This window comes from Rhinopithecus bieti, unplaced genomic scaffold (genome assembly GCF_001698545.2).
Source record: "Rhinopithecus bieti isolate Rb0 unplaced genomic scaffold, ASM169854v2 scaffold_34373, whole genome shotgun sequence".
NCBI classification, from domain to species: Eukaryota; Metazoa; Chordata; class Mammalia; order Primates; family Cercopithecidae; genus Rhinopithecus; species Rhinopithecus bieti.
Genome location: NW_016814854.1, coordinates 376,096 through 391,531, shown reverse-complemented (window position 1 = coordinate 391,531; position 15,436 = coordinate 376,096). Strand labels below are relative to the sequence as shown.

At 36.2% G+C, this 15,436-nt stretch overlaps 1 protein-coding gene across 3 annotated transcripts in view; it reads right to left on the bottom strand.

Annotated features, from left to right (window-relative positions):
* Positions 1 to 1,116: 1,116 nt before the first annotated feature.
* The window catches only part of NRIP1 (nuclear receptor interacting protein 1), a 90,458-nt gene continuing 76,138 nt past the window's right edge, over positions 1,117 to 15,436 (bottom strand). For 2 of the 3 annotated variants that reach the window (XM_017852412.1, XM_017852413.1), the window contains exon 2: positions 1,117 to 8,410. In XM_017852412.1, the coding sequence (XP_017707901.1) occupies positions 4,612 to 8,079 (3,468 nt within the window). In that variant the 5' untranslated portion in view covers positions 8,080 to 8,410 and the 3' untranslated portion in view covers positions 1,117 to 4,611. Of the gene's footprint in view, positions 8,411 to 9,392; positions 9,484 to 15,436 lie in introns of those variants that run through there. The other variant, XM_017852414.1, reaches the window with a different exon arrangement.

Genomic DNA, 15,436 nt, shown 5'->3' with positions numbered 1-15,436 from the left:
TTCCTACAGCCAAACAGGTCGTAGTTTAGTGAGACCAGTGGTAGGAAAATAAATTTCAAAATTACTTTTGTTGATTTTCCACACTAACAAGCTTGAAATAGAACCTTACATAGTATGAGTGATTTTAATCTGAGTTGATTTTTAAAGACCCTCCATATTAAAGTCACGGGCACTATTTTATAACCAAGAATAGCTAACTGGTGCTTCTCTTCATAAAAATCCCTCCTGGGTAACTGAGGCACTTGTCAGGGTTTTTTGCCATATAAATAAAAGACATGGTTGTGTATCTCTCATTCTGGTATCAGCATCTATACAAATAGCAAGATGCAATTTTTCAACATGTTAATAATGTACAACAGCAGGAAGCATTTTTCTTACTTGAACATTTTTAGACATTTATAAACTTATTAAGAGAGAAGCTGCATGGATTATAATAGACCTATCTGGGTCGCAGGAAACAGAACTCCTCTTTGGGAAAATATCTTTCTCACAAATTATCATTATTTGTAAAAATAAAAATTCCTAAGCTGTAAGTTTACCAGAGTACAAAGTTTTTTTTTTTTTTTTTTTTTTGTTTTCCTTTGGAATCCACTGGTCTCTAATACTTACGTATGTATATTGCTTATCAATTATGTATTACCTATACACATATAGCATATATTTAAACATGTATATACGTGTACATACATTCATTTCTGGAAAATTATTAAACTCCTTTTGCTTTTAAAATAAACCACACCCATTGAAAACCGGACAAAAGCCTTCTGATAAAGTCTTACCCTAAAATGAAGTGTGTATATATATACACAAAGTCAACATTAATTTTGAATACTGCACAAACTATTTTCTAGTTTAAAAATTTACAGTGATCAACTAGTTACACACTGAATCATGGGAGACAGCGTAGAGGCTGATTGTCACTTTGAGTTATGCCTTAATTACCCTGTTTCTAGTGCACTAACTTGCTAGCCACCTTCTTTTTTGTTCCCTTTATTTTTCTGAGAAGGGCAAAACATCCTTGAAGATCGCTGTTATATTCATAGCAATGTGTTTTATGTTTATGGAAAACCTAAAAACCAGAGAAAGTCCACAAAACAACAGTCATTTCAAACCAGAGACAATGCATTTTTTTCTCATTTATTCAAATTCACTGCAGGAAGTAAACACTAAAAGATTAAAAAACAAAACAAAAAAAATTCACACTGCAGTTATGTACAGTTTCATGACATCATATGAAGAAATTAAATTTCTAATAAAAATGACAAATTATATTATTGAGCAGATCGCATCAATCTTGGATGTGTAAACACCAGAATTCTTAATATGAATGGTAATGTGCCTGTATTCCAGTATTGCTAATACCGGGATACTCTTGGAATAATGTTTGCAATGGGATTAAAAAATTCATGAAAGTAGTTGTGTGAATTCTTTATGTTTAAAAGTGGTTGACGATTAAAAAAACTGTTTAAGACCCTTGGATTCAAAGCACATTCTTTCACAAAGCTTAAACCACAGACGTCATGTCCAGAAATGGAATACTGTCATGTTGGGATGAACATCTGATCTGATTTGTTAAGACATTTTGCCAAATGCACAGATGCACAGGGTCCCCCATGCACTTTTCATGCAGCAGGTAATCACAACTTAAATAAAAGGTTTATTCTATACATTTGTCCAGACTTGCAACTGTATACATACATGCACAACTTTTAAACCTGTCTGATTATATTTACACTTATACATGGAATATACAGGAACCAAAGAGATTAAAAGGCTTTTCTGTTGCATTAGAACAATACAAAATATGTATTTTTCATTAAGGAAATCACTATTTACATCACCTTTAAAAACCGATTTTAACATCTTCATGTAACAAGTCAATATATATATATACATATTATATATATATATATAAAATATATACTCTCACCAGTTTACTCTTCTGTAAGATGCAGCAGAGAATAAACAGGTAATGAATGCTACCTTACTGATGTCAATGAGAGCTGTAGTACCCTTTCACAAATGACTTTATTAGAAGAAATTGTCTAGATATCTAAAATAGTCCTTGAAAATGTGTGTATGTGCATCCTTGTATCTACATATGCATAAACAAAGGGAATCTGTGGATGTATACCCTTTCTCACTGTTCTTTAAAATCACCCTAAATTCAAATTGGGGACATTCTCTAGTAAATCAGAACAGCATTCTTTGTGGTCATGTTTATTTAAGTATTACATATTCTCATTCCTTTGTTAACAACAACGAAAACAACCAACCAACCAAAAAACAAAACAAAACCCATTAAAAAAAAAAACAAAAAGCAATGCTGGCCCTTGACAGTCTTTTCCCTGACCTAAATTTCACTCTCTTGTAAAAAGGCCATTTCCCCCTACCCAAGGGAGAATACCAACTATTTTTTCTGACATACCTCTAAGGCTCCAAACCTTTCACAACAATCAAGAAAAATGACTGGTTTAAAAGCTTATTTATATAGTGTTGACAATAAGATTGTCATAGTATGGACATGGAGTAGAATATATTCAACTGGCCAGTGGAATTTTATGTCAGAATAATCCTATGCCTTCACTTCTCCATGATGTTGCATAATACCCACTCCTATTACTGTATAATATTTCCAGTAGCTATTTACAAATCATTCTGAGGAAAAATAACCATTTAGGGTTTTAGATCATATTGGGAAATCACACCTATTTTAATATAAAATCTTAGAAACCACTTCAAGAAGAACAACTTTAAATCAATATCTTTCTAACTAGTAGTGATTATAGAATAATTTTTGATAGGTCATTTGCTAACTAGGTTCACAATTAAAAACAAAATGTCTGGTGAATGAATTGTGGATTGTACAAACTGAACATAAAAACAGACCTGTTTCAAAATTGAAACCCCATGTGGCTTCAATAATATATTAAGTTCTTCTAAGACAGTATCAACATTTACTTTTCATCACTATTTTAAAATAAAAGATCCAATGGAGTGATTGTGTACAATTCTGTCATGTATATGTGCCTGTTGTACTTTTTATTTAGCCAATCTGAGTTTAGTGCCTTTCTTGGGTTTAAACTAAATGTTGTAGCCTTTGTTGGCATTGTTCTTAGGACAATGATTTTAATAAAGGTTAAGGATGTATTCGGGAGAAGTTTCCAAACCATCCTGGAATCACCTGAGTTTGGTAAGTGGCCCTGTTTTTCCATCCCTAAGGCTAACTAAGTAGATGTTACTCATTAGAACACATAAATAATCACAGATTTTCCTGAGATGTTGAGCCAGATATGAAAGTTATCCCCTCCACCCAATTTTTTTTTGTCATAAAAAGTGTTCTGAACCCGATTTCCAAAGACATAACGGTAATATATGAACTACAATATTGCAAATTTTGAGCTGATGTGTGACTGTATTGGGGAAAATAGAGGCATCAAATAGTTTTTTTGTTTTGTTTTGTTTTACAGTCTCATGTTCTGAGGAAAGTCATAAGCCATGGTTCTCAAACACAAGAAACACCTAGGGAGCGTGTTAAGATGCAGATGGAAGATTCCAGGTCCACTTAGCAGAGATTCTTGTTCTGTAGATCTGAGATGCTGCCTATGAATCTGCATTTTAAAACAAGTGCTCCAGATGGAGATGGTTCTAATGCAAGTGGTCAGAGTTCGGCTTTAAGGAATCCTGGTCATAAGACTCGCAGGTACTACAGGAATGGTGAGAATTAGCTTTTACAAGAGATGGTGAAAACGGTCCAAAGAAAAGCCATTTTGCTTCTTTTAAAAACAATTTCTTAAATATTCAACTTTTCAGGAAACCACCTAAAGATAAATGTTAACTTTTCTAATTCTGTAAAAGGAGGAGTATTAATTTAGTAAAGTAGTTAAAATACAAAAAATGGAAATCTGCCTTTTTTTTTTTTTAAAGGATCTATCAAACTTCCCTCAATTGTAATCAATTTTTACTAAGTAGTACAAGGTTTAAAGAAATCTATATTGAAAAGGATCAGAGTGGAACAGACACATTGGGAACCACAAAACCTCTTCCAAGAGTTAAAAATAAACTTTTTTTTTCTTTTTTAGCAAAAGTGAAAAAATGTAAGCATATATTTTCTAATTTATTTTGAATTGGATAATAAGCTGTGAATCAGCACTAGGTTTTTTTAATTGGATAATTATCCTTTAAAGAGTTGTTTAACAGTTTGGACTTTAAAAAATGTGTTATGTAGGCTGACTTCTGAAAAGCAAAATAAAGTACCCTAATAAAGGCAGCAAAATGCATTAATCCACTATGAATGGAGTTTTACATTTTAATTTATGCCTATTATTTACGTTTATAAAATAATTTCATTCATAGGCTACTCACGGTTGTTATCTGATGCATACAGAAGTGTTAAACAACCAATTGCTAGTTCAGTAGTTTCCTCATGACATCTAATGTTAAGCAAAAATTAGTATGGATATTTAAACATCACCAGTAACCAATACTTTTCAAAATGAAAAAAGTTTCAATTATACCATGCTTTTCTCAAATCATGCTCTTATTTATACAGATCTCAAGTTCATACTCATTATGTTTTAAAAAGATCCCAAACTGGATGGCAGGTACATTTTATTCTGATTCTTTTTTTATTGTTAGCACGTTTCCCAGAAGTCCATAAACTTCTCCGTTTGCACTGTGTGGGCGAGAAGCATTATTTCCCATATGGCTATTGTAAGGGCTTCTTAAATTAAAGAAAGAAGCTCTCGTTTCTGCAGTAGGAAGTAACTCTTCTTTGATTGTGACCTGTGAGACACTTTCAGCAGATGAAGGCTCCCTCCAAATGTCCTTGTCTTGTGTTTCTCGGCTGGTAACAGAATTGCCTCCTTTCTGCAGCATATAATATAGTATTGGGTTGGTTTTGGTCAGTCTTGGAGAGTCTTTTTCGTACTCATTCTTCTCCACATCAGTGATAACCCACTTAATGGGTCCTTTCTCACTGGGCATGGAACACCCATTCAAAAGCCCAGATTCTGGTCTAGACCCTGCACAGCCCAAGTGCTCAGGGAAAGTAGGACTTACAGGAGTTTTTACTACTCCTGGGTATGAAAATGTCCTGTTATCCATGCAACTGCTGGGCTGAGTGGGACTGTACATCAGTCCATTTAAAGAAGAAATGCTAAATTCAGGTTTGCTGTTGGTCACATTATTTCTGTGTCCTTTCTTTTTACTGTCAGCAACAGAGTTACTTCTGTGCGGGGACAAATCTCGCACACAGTTTTCTGAGAGAAGCAGCTGTTTCAGAACATTGAAGCTTTTGCTCTCTCTGGCCCAACTCCTATGTTCACTTTCGCTGGCTGAGCCATGACCAGCAGGATATTTAAACTCAAGATCATTTCTGCTAAATTTCAGCTCTTCCTGGTTAAGCAAGGACCCATACAGTACTTCTGGGGCACTGTGATTGTTTGCAGCATCAACAACGTTGTTTTTCATCTTTTTAAATGGATTTTCTAATGGCTCAGTATAAAGCTTCCTTTTCTTAGGGACCATGCACAGATTCTTTGATTCTAGAAGTGCCATTTCATTATTTCTGTGACTCTTGTCTGAATCATCTGCCAGGTAACTATCTGGATTTTGTCTTAGCAATCGACTTAAGAGACCATTCTTTGAGAAAGAAAAATCCTGAGGTGAAACAGGCTCCGATTTAAAGTCTTCGGACACTGGTAAGGCAGGTGCGCTTCTCTGCACAGCAGGAGCCATACCCAAGAATGGAGCACTCTTGGCATCACGGCTCAAGTGCATATTTGTATTAGGAATTTGTAAGTCATCACAAGGCTCAGATTTTATTTTCACCATCAATATTTGTTCACTTAAAGCTCTCTCTGAGTGTTCCTGAGTGCTTTCATCTCTTAAGGGAGTTTTCTCTTTCTTTTCACTTTTACCTTTGTTGGGGTTTCCCAGGAGCAACTGGAGGACAGTGCGTCTTTCAAGCAGATTTTCTATTTCAGAACCGGAAAGCCCTGGTTCAGGACCTGTTGGTTGACTACTAAATGCTTGACTTTCTTCAGCTGCATTCGTTTTATTTGAGAGCAAAGGGCTATTTAATCTATCAATCACACCTATCGGTTTATCTGTGTTTACAGTTAACAGCTGTTTGCTGGGTCTCTGCTCTTCCACTGACATGGAAGACTGCAGTCCACATTGTGCTAAGTTTTGTAACAGCTTACTGGCACTAAAAGTTGCAGAGTTTTGTGCACCTTCGTTTTGGGCTGGTTTCTCTCCTGGCGTGTCTTTGCTTTTTGTAAGGTCCATTGAGTGGTCAGATGCAGTCTTTTCAGACTGAGTACTGCAGGCATACGGTGGGGAATTCCATTTGATGACCAGAGAGTGTTGAGAGAGATTGATGGGAGACTCTGCTTTGGCTGACGTAAGTAATGGTGGAGTGCTCACTGGCGTAGTCCGATTTGTACTGGGGCTTTCTATCACAGAAGTCCTTGCATAATTTTGTGTACTGAACTTGGTCACATCATTGTGTACTCCCTGAGGGCTGGTGTTTTTTTCTACATTTTCTTCATTCTTATGGCCAAGTAGCAATTGAAGAAGTGTTACTTTCTGGTGTGAGTTTAGCTTAGAACTCTTTGAGGTATCTTGATCTTCTTTGATATCTACGTCTGGGACTTTTGGATCCCAAGTGTTTAGCAAGGATTGAGTAAAGTTATCCAGGGAAACAGGTTGGTCAGATTCTGATTTTTCAGTTCGGTGTTTGCAAGACAAGTCTATGGGAACACAGTTGGAGTAAGAACTTTCATCACCACTGCTGTCATCTGTAAAACTAGGATTGTTATCTGAATATTCATCAATAGTTGTAGGTGTACTACTTTCCTCAAAAATGCTGCCTCTCTCACTGTGACTGTGTCCATTCATTGGCTTAGGTATAGTCTGGCTTTTAAGAAGATGTAAAAGCAAACTATTGTTAGCGGCTTGTTTTATATTGTTTCTTTCCAGTGAGTTCTTATAACCTGCATTTTTAGGGGAAGAAGGAATGATACCCATTGGATTTTGAAATGTCGTAGCACTACTTTTGCTAGCCATCAGTTTGCTTGATGATGTTCTAGCCTGACCATTAAGATGGCTTGACATTGCTTTTGAAAGCTGGAAACTGCCAACATCCTTCTGGCCATTTTCTTGCAATCTGGCCATAGCAGCAAGTCTTTCACTTGCTGCTTGATTTGCATTTTGTGTTTTTAAAGCATGTTCTCGAGAATACTGCTGCAAATGGGCTTCGCTTGACAGAAGTAATGCTAACTGGCTACAAGCAACACTAGGTTTAGGTGAGGTGGCAGGACTAGCCCTTTTTTCCACCATGCTTGCAACAGCCTGTAATCTTGCAGCACATGACAATGGTTCACTCATGACCTTTGTTCCACTTTGTCCAACGTGATGAGGAGACTCTGCAAACCTATCTCTGATGAGGTTTTTAGTCACATCAGGAAGATTTGTATCAGGCTTTTGATCTTTAACTTTACTTTTCTTCAACAAAGTTTTTAAATGACTTGATGCAACACCATAGCACCTTAAATCCTTCTCCACTTTTAAAGAATCATGACTGAGGGCATATCCTTGCTCCTTGAGGCTCTGCCTAATTTGTTGTGACAGAGCAACAGTCTGCAGCCTAGAGCTGAATGACTGAAGCAAAGAGGCCAGTAATGTGCTATCCTGTTTGCCTTTAGGCACACTGTCAACCATGCCAGCTAGCAAAGCTTCCTTCTTTACGTTTAAATTTACGATAGAATCAGACAGCCTCTTCCGCTTTGCTGCATTCCAGTCCTCAGAAGACTGCAACAGTCTGGCTTTTTTGAGGTGCAGCATGCCAGATCCCTGATATGTATGTGTATTGAGAACTGGACCATTACTTTGACAGGTGGGAAATGCACTGCCAGAAATGTTAAAGTTCTGATCCTCTTCATTATTCCCAGCAGACTTTTTGTCGACGGCAGTACCTGATCCCCCTGCTGCCTGATGCATTAGTAATCCTTCTAGGTAAGTTAAAACAATAGAATCCTGGTGCACATCAGAGCCAAGCTCTTCTCCATGAGTCATGTTCAATAGAAGTGTTCACAAGGGCTTGGTTTCTATTCACTTTAAAGAATGGTTTTCTGTGGTGAGTGAGACGTAACTTTAATAAGTGAGTATCAGTTTATCACCTTCCATAGCAATCAGAGAGAGATGTACTGTTACATTCTGTCCAGGATTTCTTCTGGCAATGACAAGATAAATGCAATCTGACCACAGAGCTGATCAACTTCTATGCAAGAAGGAGGAGAATTCCTTAAAACACAGGTCTGTAGCAGTAAGCAGATAGAATCCTTAGTGAATATATTCTTTTTCCTTCTTCATCGTTTGTTCCCCATTAAATGCAAATATCAGTGTTCTAAAAAAAATAAAAATAAGAATAGTTAAGGAGGCAGAACTAGAATCGTTATGATACCTACAAGTAAAATAATATAGCATTTCTAAGTGTATATGTATATTACACATAAATAATAGACATATATATGGATTATAGTCACGTTAGTAATTTGTTTTATTGCCACTCCTATTCCATTGAAAATGTCTACTGGAAATCCTGTGGGTTAATCCATACTGTTAAAATGATCAAATCATTAGAGCAGAGAACATACTTTAATGTTATATAACCATCTTCCAAAGCCCGCCAAGTCTCTGAATTTTCATAAGCACCTTTCTGCAGAGTAATGTGAATGTTAAGTCTCCTGTATAGCTTTATAGCTCTATAGGGGAACTAGAACCTGCTTCCTTACATTACTGGGCACTTAGGAAGAAACAAAAGTAGATGTGCAGAAAAAGGAAAAGAGATGCAGACTCTGATGAGTCTGATGTGGGGTTGAGGCCAACAGAACAGATTCATTTCTGACATCATCCCCCAAACACCAGACATTCCATAAGTAATTTTTAGAATTTCTGTTTTCAAAAAAATGAAACCACTAACAAGTTGAAGATTATTTTGTGAGTCTGTTCAAAGTGTGACCATCTTAGTCATATTCATAAACATTAAAATACAGTCATATGGAGGAGAGTGATTCTTTAGATGCTTGTTTGGGGCTATCAAGGGTTTAATGTAGTTTGTTAGTAAATCCTTCCTCATGTGCTCTATGGAGAAGTCTTAATGTCAGGTCCATTCCTTACAGATACAGAAGACAGGGAAAGCATAAACATATATAAGAAGTACAATGGAAAATGCCAAAGACATTTTAGTCACAGTTTGAAAAACATTCCAATGGTATTTATTATCTAAGAAGATACCAAACGATTTCCTATCACTAACACATACACAACAGAAGAAGCAAGAACTCATTGCATTTCTGCAAACTTGATAGATAAGTGTCAATACTGACCTAAGGAATGGGGCCAGTACATCTTTGGAAGAGAAGCTGGAATAAATTCCAAGAAATTTGTTTTTCAAGATGCCAGAACATTTTGTTCAAGTTATTAGACCTGAAGCTATCAACAAGTACCTTGGTCCCTATGGAACTGAAAAGATAAATTTTAATTGAAAGATTACCCTTTTTGAGTACAATGCTTAACTCTAAATCAAACTTTAGGAAAGAATTATCTGATTGTATCAAATTGTTGAATGTATTGACTAAAAGGATAAGAAATGATAGCCAAAGAAAGATATAGAAAGGAGGCAGCAACAATTAATTTCAACTGTGTAAGGAGTAGGATGAGAAGAGACCTTCTTGAGATTCCAGTGCCACCATTTTAAAAAGCTTTGCCATAATGTACTTAAGATGGATATTTTAAAAGGTTAATAATGATATAGAGATGAAATGGTGATGACGACTGCCACCAAATATCCATTCTCCCGTTTTCCTTTCCTAATAAAATCCTGACTTGCTTTTCAGGGAGTAGGGAGGTATCCCAGCTAAACAGTACTTTTTTTTTTTCCCCATTGGTATATATCTTACAATTGATGGCATGTTGCTTAACTGGAGGCTTATTTTTCTTTCTTAGTGGTATAAAACGTAAGGACACATTTTACATCTTGGAGTTGAGGAAACAGTTTTCTAATTCTCTTAAAAAACTTAATATGGCCGGGTACAGTGGCTCATACCTGTAATCTCAGCAATTCAGGAGGCCGAGGCGGGTGGATTGCCTGAGGTCAGGAGTTTGAGACCAGCCTGACCCATGTGGTGAAACCCTGTCTCTGGAAAAATACAAAAATCAGCTGGGTATGGTGGCATGCGCCTGTAGTCCCAGCTTCTCAGGAAGCTGGGGCAGGAAAATTGCTTGAACCTGGTAGGCAGAGGTTGCAGTGAGCCGAGATTGCGCCACTGCACTCCAGCCTGGGTGACAGAATGATACTCCATCTCAAAAACAAACAAACAAACAAACAAACAAACAAACAAACAAAAACAAAAATAACAACTGCTAATATACAATTAATTCTCAGCTAGTTAAGACATTTAACAACTATTTAATGGGATATGCAAATCTATTGTATTTCTCTCCATACCACTACCAACCTTTTTGTTCTTGGGTAGAGTCAAGAAAGTCAAAATCATATCAGGCATTTGAAAACTGGTTTGTAAATAGCCATAAAATATACTTTATTTAAGAATAAGAATGAAGTAAGGAGCACCTTTGAGTTCATATTACTCCTGTTATTGCTATTCTACTTTTTACTGTGTATAATATAATTTGCAAAGTATTATTCATTGCTTTAAAAGACTGAATTTACACATTTCTGAATTTACAAAGCAGATTTGGAAGTTGATTTAAAAAGGAATTACCACAGTTTCTTTGCAAAGGAGCTCTAAACACTGTATTTTACCATTTATTTACCTCTCTACCATTTATTTCCTATCTTCACAGAGAAAGTAGATGACAGATATTAGGAGTAATCATCTCTTAATAATCCTTTTTTGGCAATCAGCTTTCTCAGGTTGAAAATTATCATTTCTTAAATATGAAAACAATTTTTAACTTCAAGAAAAAAATGACATATACAAATAATTTTATTAAGCTCCTTGGGTCTGAGGACTGTGCTAATCATAATTAGTACAGTGCAACACAGTCAATAGATAACTGAATCTTGGGATACATGAAGTTATTCAATGACCAAATTCCCAGTAGGAAGGAAAGATTTTGACATTCAAACACACACATTCTCTCACTCTCAAAAAATATATAGATGAGATACTAAAATAATGCAAGTCACAAATTTGAAACCACATACTGTAGTTCATCACTTAAAGGAATGACGAGGCAAAAGTCATCCTAAATATTCAATTGTTTATTTAATTTAGATCAATACAACACATTCTCACTGAACTCCCAATCTGCTTCAAGATCTGCTCTGTCTTAGGATTGGTGAATTATGTTCATTTTTAAAAAGGGATGTGATAGATAGCATCTAGAGAACCAGGCAAGGTGAACGTCCACCTTTAGGTTTCTAGAATATCCCTAATAATAAAAATCTCTTCTCCCCATGCTATTTCTTTTCACATTTTTACATGACTGTTGTATCACCAAGCACAAAAAAATTAAAAAATTGAATGTGATTTGAAAAATCTTCTAAAGATTGTTTCAAGAGTTTTAAATGAAAATTATAAAATGAACATTTTAGTTTAGAACATGTGGTTACCATAGTATGGATAAAAGTCACTACGTGTATGCACTAAGCTGTCACACCTTCTTCTAGAGAAGTGGACCAGTAACACATTTAGAATAGATTTAAAGGGAAGATGAATAATTGCTTCCAAAATATTCTACGTCAAGGTGGTTATTTTTCATCAATTTCTTTGAAAAAAAAAATCCTATAAAACATACCAATTACATGAAGCAGTGGAGAAAAAGGATTTTCTCATGGAGACCTGTTTTTTCAATGAGATAAACCTGCAAACCAAAGACTGTGGTCACTTGGAGAGGCTGCCTCAGGTGACACAGCAGCAACATCTACCACTTGTTCTAGCAGAAAATAAAGTGCCTATCCTAGGAAAGCAGGAATTCTTATACCCCTTAAGGCCTGAATGCACTTCACTCCTTCTATTGAAAGCTCTTCAGGGACCAGAGTGAGCCAAATTTCTTTAGATATCTTCCTTTTCTCTCTTAAACAACTAGAGGGAGAAATCACTAACAATCCTTCTCACCTTTCCCAAGCCTTGCCTTTTCACTTCTATAATACAGAATGTAATTGAGAAATACAGGAAAAAAAGAAAATGAGGCATGATACTTGGAAATAGTACAGCTTGTTGGGACCTATGGATTTAGGGTATAAGGTAAAATATGACCACTACCTAATAAATAGACGTTTTAAGGTTAAAATGTTATTTTAAGTTATTCAATATTAGCTTAACTCATTTTCTTTTAGTGGAAGACAACCACATTATTCATGAAATTCCAACACATAGTTCTCTTGCCTGGCTTTATATGAACATAACTTAAGAATGTTACCAGGTGTATACTTGAGTATATTTAGTTACAAATACCTAAATGTCAACACACATTTAATAATTAGGTTTTCTTAGAGCAGTGGCCCCCAACCTTTTTGGCACCAGGGACTGGTTTCGTGGAAGGTAGTTTTTCCATGGACTAGTGGGGTGGAGGTGGTTTCGAGACGAAACTGTTCCACCTGAGATCATCAGGCATTAGATTCTTATCAACAGTGGGCAACCCAGATCCCTCGCATGTGCAGTTCACAACAGGGTTCGCACCTCTATGAGAACCTAATGCTGCCACCGATGTGACAGGAGGCAGAGCTCAGGCGGTAAAGCTTGCTGGCCCACGGCTGGCTGCCTGCTGTGTGGCCCAGTTCCTAACACGCTTGGCCTGGGGGTTGGGAACCCCTGCTTCAGAGAATTGCAATTAATGTATATTTTTGAAACTGGAATAGTATATAAAATATTGAATCCACTGGGTTTGTTATTTTCCTAATTTTGATGGTGATTTCATTAGCGCTTGTGCATGTGTCTATTTAAAGATATTAAACATTTTCATCACAGTAAGGGAGACTTGACTTGTATGGTATATACTTGCTAAATAACTTCTAAGTAAAGAAAATAGAACTTTTCTAGAATTTGGCTTAAGGAATTAAAAATACTAAAGGGACAGAAAAAGAAAAAAAACAGGAAAAAATACTAAGAACAAAGGCATCATAAATTCTGCAACTCTCATGAGGTTTCAGAAGGAAAAACTTAGTTTAGAAACTAAGTAGATTATATTACTAGCCTGTCTTTAAACATTAGTTTAGTAGATATGACAGGCAAGGTGAAGAAAGATTTCTTTGATGAACACTAAAAATGCATGTATACAATGACAAAAAAGGAAAACCTATAAAATAATAAAATAAAAGCTAACTGAGTGGTGTTTGTTTCAACTTGGCTGTCATTTTTATAGAGTGGTTCCATAAAATTTTGGGGAAAAAATGGTTAATTTTAACAAAAAATTTAGTATAACATTTAGGATACCAAGAAGTGCTAAATTTTGATTTCAGTATTATCATCTTAAGTGAAAATCAGCTCACATAATTTTTTTTTTGAGACAAGGTCTTGCTCTATTGCCCAGGCTGGAGTGCAGTGGTGAGATTACAGCTCACTGCAGCCGCAGCCTCCTGGACTCAAGTGATTCTCCTACCTCAGTCTCCCAAGCAGCTGGGACTATAGGTGTGCGCCACCATGCAGAGCTGACTTTTTTTTCCACCGGTGGAGATGGGGGTCTCACTATGTTGCCAAGGCTCATCAGGAAGTCTTAGCCTCAAGTGATCCTCCCGCCTTGGCCTCTCAAAGTGTTGGGATTATAGGTGTGAACCACCACACCTGGCTCTTTTACAATTTTAGTAAATTAATTTTAACCCTCAGTACACCAAGAAAAAGTCATCATCATTTATCATCCGGGTCCAACAGACATTTTATTAATATTTAAGTTAATTCATGAATAATTTACACAATAAGAATAAAGAAATGACATAAAACAACTTCATTAGATTTTTTTTATAAGAATTTAAACGTACACTGTAACTCAATTCTTCATTCCCTGTTTTCCTGGTTTTGAAGGAATATACACCTGAAAAGGGCAAGGTGCTTTGAAACTGACAGCTCATCAACTGTCACGGACAAACCTGGAAATATTTACAAATATTTGATTCCAGATTTCAAGTATGTGTTTAAAAGGACTCTTGGGTCTTCTTTTTGTACTTGAAGAATTCAAAAGGTGTTACTTTTGATAACTTTAATAGCTCATAATGATGTTGAAAAGATGACAGAAATTTCTGCTTCGTAACCGCCCGACATATTTCATTTTTAGAGTAACAGCAATTACAATGATCGATGCAATGAATTGCTTCATTTCTATATCATCTCTTTCTTTACAATCTCCTTTATCAAACACCTGTCTTAAGTATTTGTCCACTTATGAACCGTTTCAAATAAATTTGAGTTTTCCAAAAATCATAAAAGATGAAAGAATACTGTCACTCACCCTTTGAGGAAAACAGAGCCATTGAAGTTTTTGTCACAAAACACTGAGCGTTGAATAGTGAGCAATGAAGTCTTTCCAAATGAATAACTAACTGGATGAAAATACTATACTTACTTTCTGTCCTGAGAACTATATTTTTGAACTATATTGTTACTCATTGATCCCTGTGTTTGAGAAAATTCACCTAGGGGCTGGGCGCAGTGGCTCATGCCTGTAATTTCAGCACTTTCAGAGGCTGAGGCAGGATGAATGCTTAAGCCCAGGAGTTTGAGACCAGCCTGGACAACATGGCGAGACTCCGTCTTTACAAAAACATATACAAAAAAAAAAAAAATAGCTCGGTGTGATGTTATGAAACTGTAACAGCTGCTTGGGAGGCTGAGGTGAGAGGATCACCCGAGTCTGGGGAAGTCGAGGCTGCAGTAAGCCATGATAGCACCAGTGCACTTTAGCCTGGGTGACAGAGCGAGACCCTGTGGAAAGAAAGAACAGGAAGGACGGATGGACGGAAGGAAGGAAACATTCATCTAGGATGTACTGAAGACAACAGTCAGTGGTATTGCTTATATAATCAATAGCACCATAATGATTCACGTGTAAAGTATTACCATTCAGTTTTGTTCCATTCATCTTCTGGTTTATCTAAGTGAAGTAACTTTGTATGTCAACTTTCTTCTCTTTGACATTATAGACAGAAAAATACTGAATCATCAATTTTTAATAAAACCTTAAAAGGGAAAGATAGTGTCTCCAGATTTTTTATTTGTATTTTTTTTTACATTCTTGAAAGATAATGTAGCATAATGGGCTCTAAGAAAACTGAAGAGGGGGCTGGGTATAGTGGCTAGCCTGTAATTCTAGCACTTTGGAAGGCTGAAGTGGGACGATCACTTGAGCCCAGGAGGTTGAGGCTACAGTGAGCTATGACTGGGTTACTGTACACAGCACTCTAGCCTGCATC